At 38.5% G+C, this 11,982-nt stretch overlaps 1 protein-coding gene across 1 annotated transcript; it reads right to left on the bottom strand.

Moving 5' to 3' along the window:
• Positions 1 to 1,041: 1,041 nt before the first annotated feature.
• LOC120060636 (homeobox protein Hox-C13a-like) lies at positions 1,042 to 5,143 on the bottom strand. The gene is made up of 2 exons (XM_039010022.1): positions 4,483 to 5,143; positions 1,042 to 1,301 (listed from the first exon to the last, which is right to left on the bottom strand). Exons 1-2 carry the CDS (start codon positions 5,141 to 5,143, stop codon positions 1,042 to 1,044), a joined length of 921 nt encoding a protein of 306 aa, XP_038865950.1.
• Between the last annotated feature and the right edge of the window lie 6,839 nt (positions 5,144 to 11,982).

The following is an 11,982-nucleotide window of genomic DNA, read 5'->3' as shown; positions in this document are numbered from 1 at the left end:
TTAATTCATCATATTTCAGCAACATCATGTTATTATTCATCATTTATTTAGGAAACATCTTACCAGTACGTTTTAAACACCACAATACAGTTCACATACTGCACGAAAGAAAGTTACAAGACTGTCTGCTTAGAAGGCGTGTGAACAGATCCAAATGTTTTTTTTTACTATATATAGGCCTACTATAAACAGAAAACAAAAGAAATCGATTGTGCATTTATGTGTAATACTCACTGACTTTAATTGCTTACAATCATTCCAGTTGCATGACAGAGACATTATCCTTCACTGATAAAGGAACACATAAAGGGTTTGAGACATTCCAATTGACAACCCTGTGATACGAGAGAATATGAATTAAATAATAAGGGCATTGCACTCTACATGTATAACAATAGCAGCCTTGCTTTTACCTTATTAACAAAACATATCCCACAGAAAGAAAACATATATAGCTTCTGAAATCGGGGACAGGGGCGGTTTTGAACAAAAACATTTTATCATCCGTAGCCCCCGCAAAAACCCTCTGAGTTCTAGGCTGAAGAGAATAAATCTCATGTAGTTTTTTTTCTGTAGCCTTTCGAGTTCATTCGTTGTCGTTCTCCCTGACCAGTTTATGTCCATATTGCAATTCTCTTTCTGTTGATGGCGCGATGAACATATGTAATATGTCTGTTTTGATCTGGCTGTCTGTTGGACGAAAAGTCCTGGAAATGTCAATTGGTTTGAAAAAAAAAACACGCAATCCTTGTGTCTTTTTGAAATACAGATATCGTTTTAAATATTATATATTTATATATGTACATTCATATAAAACAATGTTTAACTGATTTCTCAATATTTTCACAGTTTTTATAGCATTTCTTTCTCTATATCGAAAAAAGAGCGGTTGGTGATGGCATGGATGTGTGGACTGTTGGAACTTAAATAAAATACACTGCCGAAGTATTCTTCAGGCTTGGTTGTCTCTAAGAGGTAAATTATGGATCGAAAGACGGTGGGATGGATATCAGCTGCAGTGTACAATGGGCCGGAAATCTATCAAGTAGTAGGCGTGTGATTACTAGTCTTGGATTTACAGACAAATTTCTTCTCTTTCACCCGTCGGTTCTGGAACCAAATGGTGACTTGGCGCTCTGAGAGGTTGGTCCCGGCGGAGATGCGTCTTCTCTTGTCTTTGGTGATGAACTTGCTGGCAGCGTACTCTTTCTCCAGCTCCTTCAATTGGAGCTTGGTGTAGGGAACCCGCTTCTTACGTCCACGACGGTAGCTACTGATCTCAGGCTGCAAAGGGACTACGTCTGGAGAGAAAAAAAGAGAGAAGGAGAGATGTATTACGCAAAGACATTTCCCAGCACTAATTTTGCATCTGATCAATTCAAATGTATTTCATGTGTTAATACGTTTGTTATGAAGATGCAAATATGTCAAAAAGGCCTTATAGACATTAAATACATTACATTACCTGGGCCTATTGTGCGTACTTAAATTGAAACATTACGCACGAGATTTTTGGATGCACAATTGGCATCTGATCAATTCAAATGTATTTCATGTGTTAATACGTTTGTTATGAAGATGCAAATATGTCAAAAAGGCCTTATAGACATTAAATACATTACATTACCTGGGCCTATTGTGCGTACTTAAATTGAAACATTACGCAAGAGATTTTTGGATGCACAATTGGCTGGCTGTCTACTCTTTTATTGGTATTTAAATGTATATTTATACACTTTCATCGCTGAAATTCACATACAATAATATAATGTTGTTATATTTATCCAGGCACCTGAGGTGTATGAGGTATTAGAGATTTTTTTTTTGAGTGACAGGCAAGCATTTGTGAAATGTTGCATTTCTTCAAAATATGATCATCTTGATCCGTGATAAAGACATGAAAGACACAGAGATGGTCCTTGAGGGTCGATGCATCGTTTATACTTCCTTGCATATCTCGAAAAGGGGATGAGGGATTTAAGTAGTCTCTCTTTCAGATTTTTTTTATGAGAATAACATATGCGTGGCCTTGCTGATGTACACAATGTTGTAAAGTAGTTAAATAAAATAAGGATTATATAAGGGACCAAATCTCCGAAACATCCATCCTACCCCAAATATCTATTATTGTTCATATAATTGATATAAACATAAAAAGATCAACAATACGTTTTTCAACAGTGGACATATCACTGCGTAATTACACAAATGATATGCCCTGCCATGGATCTCTGAATATTTTGGTATTGTACTGTGAAGATAAGATGAGCACTTCTGGATAATAGTATTGCATTTCTTTAATATTTCTGCAATGTTCTCATCTTCTACGAATGCACTTACCTCTACCGGGTCAATTAACCTGATATGGGCGTAGCCTAGTTATCAAGAACACGTTGACACGAGCAAACTTTTGAGTAGACCCATTAAAGTGGAAATAGCTAAACGTTTGATTTATGTTGGGAATTGGGATTTGAGTTACCCAAAGCTACGACTTAGGTCTGTCTGACTGCTCAAAAAGCTGCCAGACAGACCAACAGTTCCGCTTGTATGGGTGACATGAAAGGACAGGTATGGCTTTGCTTTAAAGACGAGACTAGGTTTGGGGGGTGGGTAGCCTGGGTTCAATGGTAGTAAGATGAAACATACCCCATAGGTCTACTAACATTTTTACATATGAGATCATTTTCGTTAGCATTCCATAAATACTGAATATTATAATTAGACTACGTTCTTTGGGTCAAAATGTGCATTTGGAAATGTTGGAGAGTCATGATGCTAAGTGAGCTAGAAGGAATTAGAAATACGCAAATAACAGGTACGCATCCCTTCATTCTCACTGCATTTCTTGATATCGAAATATTTGTTAACAAAACGAGAACATGTTAATTTCCTGGTCAAAATGTGTTTTGTGAAACGAAACGTGAGGAAAGAAATGATTTGGTGCACGGCACGTCCGCCATGTTATATCAAAATATTCCATGGTAAACCCAGTGCTATTTGGAAAATAATATGGTTGAAATTCTGCACTCACACATGTTCTCATGTTTTCTCAAGTCAATTGAAATGTGGGCATCATTGTCCCAAGATTGTTTAGGATTTAAGCGTTTTCAGAGGAAATGTTCAATATTTTCAGGGGAAATGTAAAGTCTCAAAGTTTCACTTTACAGTTCTACACACAGCCACACACTGACAGATACACAGACCCATAGGCTACACATTAACTGTGTGTGTGTGTGTGTGTGTGTGTGTAATGCACGAGCTCGTCGTCCGCGTGTGTGTTTTTAAGGAAACTCCTGGAAAAGGAGGCAAAATGGCGTGAGGACAGAGCTAGCTAGGGCAACAATTAAACGCATCTGTATCCGAAATGCACACACACATTTCACCAAGAGGTTAAAACCTTGCTGTAAACGACGCAGTCTAGTAAACACCATGTAAACAGCATACTGGGCGGTTATGGGCCCTGTATCATTTATCAAATATCAGACTATAGGCTATGTGACAAATACAAAGGAAACTTGTTTTTCAAAAAGCCATTGGATTGTCAATAGTTACGCAACACTGTATTTGAGACAGATATTAGGCGCACACGTCTTTGGCGAATGGAAAATTAATTATGCCTATGCGAACCCGCCCTCGTGCAACATTGCAGACTCTGCAGAGATTTATTGGCACAATCCAAACAGTAGCCTATAGCCTAGCTCGCTAATTTTTATCATACAAGGAGAAAGGGTATGTGTTCATGCCCCTGTCTATTCTGCCACCGTGTGACTCACTACCCGGCTTAAGCACTATTGCAGTCATATTGTGACTTGGAAATAACAAAGCTGAAACGAATTGTTTTGTTTCTGAATAGTTTCTAGTCTGCCCAATATGTCATGCGTGTTGTTTATTACCAGATACATAACATCACATTGAGTAGGGTGTACCTCTTACGATAAAAAATTTCAGAAATGGCTTCAACCAAAGCACAATCTGTGGTGTTGAGTTGAATTGAAGGGACGTGAATTGAAGGATTTTGGCATATTTTAGCGATCAGAGTCATAACCAACCAACAGCACAGACACTCCCCCAGTAAAGGACCCCGTGGATGAAAATAGCCTACCATGTCTGACTGTCAGTTTCATTACGCTGTGAAATGTTCTACAAATATTGCGCTGTCTCTCAATAATGTACTAAAGGGATGCTATACATTTATATACATTGTCGTTTGTATATCACTCTACACCTGATCATTGACATATAGGTTATGGACTTTGGTGTAGCACATGATAAATTATACGGCTACATCACGACGAGGAAATCATTGCATTTCATATTGAAACCCGTAATTAAAATCCAATAACAACGACGTAAATTTCGACGAAGGGAAAAGGTTACTACAATCATGGATAACAATTCTAAGCTAAATAAAAACAAAGGACAATGCTGCAATTTCACACATTCTCTAGACATTTAAATGTCAAAACATATCACATTTCATACCTGGAAATGGTGATTTCCAAAGATGAGTGGACTGTGTTTGCTCCTTGGAACAGTACACCTGCCCATCCCAGCCATTTGACAGAGCCCAGTGCTGGTAGCCCTCCATAGGAATCAACGCGTCGTGCCTGGGTTCGGGGTGGCTGATCCCGGGCACCACAGACATATCTAGATATCCAGGAACCGCTTGGTACGAGCTAGCAAAACTGGGGTAGAAGGCGAACTCTTTCGCCCTGCTAGACACCTCTTCGGTAGGCAACGCGGTGTGGGGGTCGGCATATTTCTCTGCAGGGTGGTACGAGCAGGGCTTCTGCTGCAAGTTCACGTTGTGCGAGTGAGATAACCTACAACCGTAATAAGGGTTTCCAAACGGATAACCGTAGCTCAGAGATGCACTGGAGGAAGTTTGGGGAGCAGGACACTGTCGGCCGGTGTCTGGGGAAGATATATCCGAGTACACCGAGCCCTGGTGAGACGCTATAGTGCCAGAATGTCGCCCCAACCCGGGGTGCGACATCAGGTCCCTGCAATGGGTCGCCGGGCAATTCCCGCTCAGTCCCTCCATTGTTTGGTTTTTAATCGGATTATTTTCATTCGGGCTTTTTTCATAAACGTACATCAAGGTGTCCGCCCAGCGTGGATGCAGAACCAGTGAAGTCGTCATATCAGGGGCTGCCGATGGTTTTTAAAAGTCGACTACTCCAAGACCGACACCTCATTTCCAACTACATTTTACGTGAGCGCATGCGCAACCAAGACCCGTGTGTCCAGTTCATTAAGGTTCTGGCACGTGATATGCTAACGAGCCCGAAGAGATTGGGGCTTGTGAGTGGGGGGAGAAAAGCCCTTTAAACAACTAGTAGCTCAAGTTTCACCGGGTCTTTCTGTGGAATACAGGGTCCCATCATTGGCTGAAGTCACCTACACGAACATCCTTAAAGGGGAGGTTGGAAACCTTCGGTGAAGGGGGAAACGAAAACAATCTGCAAAGTTTGGCCGACACAGGAAAATATTAACCTCAAGTAAACATTTTATGAACTCAGAATTGTTTTCATTTTGGGCAAGATGAAAAATAAATTTGAGTGGTATTATAATAAATGAATATGCAAGTCTAGGCCTTCTTATGCTTTGTGTGACAGTGTCGGTGTTGGTTTCATTAACAAATGTTCCATCAATTCATTTATTTTGGAGTCAGAGTGGAAAACGTTTAGGCTGCATGACCAAAAATAAGTTGCATATTCAGACTTGCATATTCACACAAGTGGTTAGCATAATATCTTATATCCAAATGCAAATAGACATAAATGCTAATGCAGATAGACAAGAGTAAGCTATGTAATCAAAAATGTAATTGGGTATATTCTTATAATGAAAATAATGAGACTACCATTGGTAAAACACTAAATAGCCTATATGTTTGTCAGCGAACTGTGTGTAGGCTACGGGTTAGTAGTTTCAGCATTCCAAACTGCATTGGCATGAATTCTACTGCGTACTCTAATTTCAATAAAAACTCATTCAGGCCGTTTAATTTGGCTACAGGATTGCATCTTTCATTTACAAACGTAGCCTAGTTGGTGAACTATAATCAATGATGCATTTCAAATGCAGTTTATTAGATAAAAAAATAAAAATAAATCCTAACTCATATTTGTGGGAGAAAATAGTGAGCGTCACATTTGGCTCTTTTTTGTGAAATCCAAAGGTGATGAGTGTAATCTAAATCTTGGGTCAGGTTTGTCAAAATTAAAGCGCAAGATCTGCCTATATGTTGTTCTTATCGTGGTCCCTTCAATTGCCTTCACATTCGAATAAATATTGATAGCTATGAATGTGCAAATAAAGAAAAAAAGTCTGCCTTTTGCAATCGGTAGAGTGATAGACTTTAGGGAAAGTAACCTCGCAAGATGATTTGTAGCCTATTACAATAATAACATGTTATTGAGAAAGCACAACTGTGTTTTTCCACTATTTTTAATGATTCCAAAATAATACCCCGTCAGTTGAAATAAAAAAAAGCGCCAGAACAGGTTCACATAGGAGTGGGCTTTATTTGTGTGGAGGAGATCCATTTAGTTATTTGTTTGGAAGAAGAAGAAGGATTACTTCAGGCGCAGGCACTCGTTTTTGATTCATTTGTCATTCTTTCCTTTGGACCGAAGACAGATACATTAAAATGTAGAACATTAAAATACCATACAACATTTCAATTTTCTGATGCCAGTCACGTTTCTAATAACGCAATTATGTGTTTAGGACGCCAAAGGTTGTCCCAATGTTTTGGAGGTTGACAATAGGACAGGACTACTGAATATTCAACAAACACAACATTTTTACTTGTGATGCTTTGGTCTATCCTAAACAATTTCAGACTCATCAAACTCAATCCGATCTCTTGAACCTCTACATGTTTATCTTTATCTAATCGACTGTAAATTGACCGCGAAACAGTTATCCCACCGTTGTGCCAGTGTTGTGCACACATTATATGGATATCTAGACAGGAAAAGGAAAGCTAGAGTACAACTAGATGGCTGTAATTCGTTGTCACATAGACAAATAGTGCTCTGTTGTCTCAAATCCGGAGATTACAGCTATGGAGGGCCGGCTCATCCAAATGGCAGCTGCACGGAAGTCCAAGGTCAAGGTAAAAAACGCGGACAAACAAGGTCGTAATCAGTCTAGACAGACAATAATGAACTTCACACTCTGTCGAGTATGCATGCAAACTCCTGTAATTTACAGACCCTGACTCTGAAATACCTGCAGAGTGGATAGTAAGTATAAAGACAAGGAAGGACAGACACTCCAATAGTAGCTCAAGTAATTTCCTGTGTTTTAAAGGGACAAGACAACTAGGTTTGGGGCTGTGTGGAGGAGAGGGAAGAGAGACAGAAAACTGGGCATTATAACGCAGGCTAGATAGACTACTACAAGTAACGCGTTTGCTTCTTTTCATTAAACTTTGCTGGTGAGGCGTGTTAAGAAATGTTATCCATTTTATATGGATTACATTGATAATTTATATAGGTATGTACACGTTTTGCAATGTAATTGTTTGCGAGGTTTAGGCAGGACTAGCTTCCAAGTATACATGATGTTCCATTGTTAAAGTGGAGTTGCAAGGGTTTTTAAAAAGAAAACCTTTGACTTGTAACCAAATATCCAGCACTGTTCCCTCGTGATACACATTCACATTTTTACATATTTTTGGACGTTAGACTGCATGGGCTAGGTTATTGATAAAGATATCACGTCAATCATTTTTACGCGTTCAAAATTACTATAGTTATGACTAATTTAGAATCCTCTTTCAAACGTGTCATAGAAAATGATTGGATCTGTAAGGTTATACAGGCATTCAAACTAACTCCAACGTTCTGTATCCGGCGGTAAGCTAATTGAAGAGTGTGCAGGCCCGGCCTATGGCAATACATTTATATGAGTGAGTGTGCAGGCCCGGCCTATGGCAACACATGCATTTATATGAGTGAGTGTGCAGGCCTGGCCTATGGCAATACATTTATATGCGTCCTTACACGTGTAAAGACAAATAACTTTATTTCGGGTACATGGGTTGTCATTGAATTTCGCTGCTCAATGAATTGCATTACTTTGGGTAATTATTATTCGCATTATTCGCTCAGGATATCATTTATCTGCGGTAAAGTACCACCCAACAATGACAACATTCGTGTTTTCAGTGCTTCCAAAGTCCAGATGTTTCTTCACCAAGTCAGCAATAGATTTGACATTTTTCTAGAAACTCCCATACCATAAGCCAAACTCTAACGAATGCATAGGCTATAATCACGCAAAACCAGATATTCCTGCATGGCATCTCGACTACTGTCAAATTGATATGTATAAACATTCATGTGAGTTATGGAACATCCTCTATAAGTTTTAACAAATGATAATGATACAACATCAAAGTACGACTTCAAATGTTTATTCTCCATGAGCGAAATCCCCAAGAGTTTGGACATATCCAATATAATATATCCTGTTATATTTCCTTATTGCCAAAATATTGCAACGCTACTAATATACAGAAAACACCTGATACAGTAGGCTATATAGTATGCATGCAACATGCATGCAGGATAAGGGTCGACACTCATAAATTCCATTCCAGCAACCTTATGTGTGAAATGAAACAAAGAAAATGACGGTGAATGTTCAATTAATTAACTGTTTAATTTCCTAAATTGACTGATTTGTTCTTAAAGGGGTATACACAGCTTGTCACTATAGTGATGCCCTGTAAAGGTACGTCCTTTGTACCTTTAGTTCTAGGTACATAATTGTACCCTTGCAGTTCGCACCTTAAAATAGACAATATTGTACCTTAGGGGACAAGATAGTACAGGCACAAAAGCGTGCCTTTTGAAAATGTACAAATGTGTATTTTTAGGGTAACACCACAAAGCCTTATTTGCATATTTCCCAGGGTGCCTTTCAAGGGAATTTTTGAGATACCAGTACCACCCATGACTGTGTTTGCTCGTGACAGAGACGTGTATTTTATATTCAATGGCTTTCAGTCCTGTAGTGAATGTCCAAGGTGAATATGTTATCATCAAAATGAAACTATTTACACAATACATTACATATCAGTATCATAAGGTCATACTTTGACAGTGTAGTTTTACTCCAACAAAATAGTCTAAAACTATGGGTTTGCAGGCCACATCGAGCCATTCACATTATGCTGGCTTGCAAAGGGATATGTAATTCGTAATCGAATCCAGCCAGAGTTAGGATATCCCAAAATGTGAATTTTTAATCACCAGCAACCTGCATTTACAATCACTGCCATGGAAAGGACATTTTAAATGAGACTACCTAAACCATCTAAATGTGAACAAACACGCAGTAACAAGTGCAATAAGTCCAACTACCAACAGATTGGATTAGTTTAATTATGTATGATATTTAGCATAAGATCAATCAATCAATGTGCATGCAAAAACACATATGTTGACACAAAGAAACAATAGAGCATGCTGGGAAATATGATAATGCTGTGCATGGTTTTTGAGAGTGTGTGATGATTGTACCTTTATATTCAAAGTATTGGCTACAAAAATGTACCATTATACTATTATCTGCACATGTACCCTAAAATGTACCAAACAGTACCATGTGAGATTATACTGTACCCTATACCCTAGCCTAGGCATAGTGTTGTAAACAAGCAATAGAACCGCAGCTGCAAAATTCACACTTCAGTTTTGTCCAGATTTAACACAGCACCCTTAAACTCGTGCTAGATCTGTCACACCGGGAATCAGAGGCTGGAAGATGGAATACATTTTTTTGGAAGGTAGGGTTTGGGCCGGGGCCTCAGCACCACCACACACGTTAAGCAAGTCCCCATGGTGATGGTCGACAGACCGTGGAGAAGCCTACCTGTGATGGGGCTTCCGCTCTCAGGAACTGACTGACTGGTGCATGTGCTCCCCTCCCGGCCTGCGCACCACATAAAGCATACGATTTAGTACCAGTCATTTGTTTACATGAGGACTTCCTCTATAGCGCGGGGAATTATGAATTATTTTATCAAATGTATTATTTAATAATATGTCGGTTATTTACATGCAGTAGAATACAATATAACGTAATATAATATAACAGAATAGAACAGAACAGAACATAATAGAACAGAACAGAACAGAATAGAAATATAATTTATTGACAGATCCTGTTCTCCCAAATACACACACAGATACAAAAATTGTGGCGCAATCTCACTGGTTGTATAGTGAGAATGAGGCAATATCCTGGGGGATCATGTAAGATTCTTTGAAGTAACCTCTGGTGTGCTAGCATACGGTATGGGATGAATGGAGTGATTGACTTTGCAGGTAAAGCACCTTGTCGAAACTACTACTGTTATTTATGACTATCAGCTAACTGCCTTGTTAGCTCCAGTCTTTGCTCGAAAATCAGTAGTATGATTATAAAAACTACCATGCATAAATATGTTAGTCGTTTTAATAATCAAAGTGTTGAGAATATGCTAGGTTTTATGGTTGTTTCATCGAATAAGCAAACTACAAACACCAATCTCGAGATGGAGTTTTACTCACTTCATTTTGCGTTAATATGGGCTCACATTTTGAAACATGGTTTGAAACATGTACTGCCTGAATAGGGTATTTGTAATCAAATGAACTCCAGCCACCAAAATATCCATGCGTAAAAGCATGCGTAAAAGCATGCGTAAAAGCGAATTGGAATTATCATCGATAACTTCCCAAAGCAATGGACAAATAAAACAATCTTTCCTATGTTTTATTCTAGTTTTTTAATTGGAAGGAATATGGAAATAAATATTAATCGAATTCAGTCGAGGAATGAGACTTCAAATACATTTTTAACAGTTTGGAAAAAGAAATGCAAAATATATTTTATTTGCGTGTTTTCCTAAACACGCCATAGGCTACTACTCATGTGTTCGGTATGTGTATAGTCTACTGATAGGTATTAAAACATGTTTCAATCAGCATTAAGTTATGTTTCTTATTTTACACTCCAAAATATTGTTTTTGATTTAATGAATCCTTTTTCGAAAGATACAAATACACACATGCATAGCATAGTATGTCACACACACACGTTCAAAGATTCTGGGTTTGGAAAGTCATGTTGGCAAAGGGTTGTCATGGAGAGGCTTCCTGTGCACGTGCAGTTTCGACCATCTACTTCAACCCCAGTATTCACCCAGTACCTCGTGTGTAACAGGCCTGCGTCTGGTGCAGTCAGGTAATAAACATACAAGCAATATCTGTGTAAATATAGACTACAGCAGCCAGAACGAGTTTAATTCTCGAATAAAACAATACAGACTATTTCATTATGTCCAAGGTAATAACAGTGAAATAAGAAAGTCAATTTGAGACAAAGGTTCACGAAATCATTTGATGACGGATGTAAGTCCATGTTTGATTCAAACAGTTAAATATGTTTAAGACATTTATTATATATAATTTTCACTTTATTTTGTCACCTAGAAGGAAGAAAACATTTACACTTGCCTCATCTATATATTTTTAACTAGCAATTAGGCAATATTTGCAGCATTTATAAATCATGCCCACTTAAGATTTGATAATGTAATGTATTACTACTAGCCTATTGCTGATAAGGTGCATTCTAAAGGCACATGTACCAGCTCAAGATAACCGCAATTCAAATATTATAATATCTGAAGGCCAACTATTATCCTTTAGTGAGCTTCTTTGGTGCAGGTAAATCTAAATAATAATTCAATTAATCAAAAACGGTGACCGTTTAAGGGTTTGAATGTTAAGTGCTAATCGCAACTGTTCATAACTAAATCTGGGCGAGGACCACACCTTGGCATGCACGAGCAAACCTGAGAGGGGGAGGGGAGACTGTTTGACGGAGGAAGGTGGATTGACTCACGTGCAGCCTGAGATGAATACTGAACTGAATCAAAATCGGGTGATGTCGCATTGCAGATATTTTTCCTAT

Source organism: Salvelinus namaycush, chromosome 16 (assembly GCF_016432855.1).
Source record: "Salvelinus namaycush isolate Seneca chromosome 16, SaNama_1.0, whole genome shotgun sequence".
Taxonomy (NCBI): domain Eukaryota; kingdom Metazoa; phylum Chordata; class Actinopteri; order Salmoniformes; family Salmonidae; genus Salvelinus; species Salvelinus namaycush.
This window is presented reverse-complemented; position numbering and strand designations above follow the sequence as displayed.

Bases quoted from the DNA above. Each gene is read 5' to 3' on its own strand.
- LOC120060636 (XM_039010022.1), bottom strand. From the start codon at position 5,143: ATGACGACTTCACTGGTTCTGCATCCACGCTGGGCGGACACCTTGATG. The intron at 1,302-4,482 runs GTATGAAATGTG...TTTTCTCTCCAG, and splicing joins TTGGAAATCACCATTTCCAG to ACGTAGTCCCTTTGCAGCCT.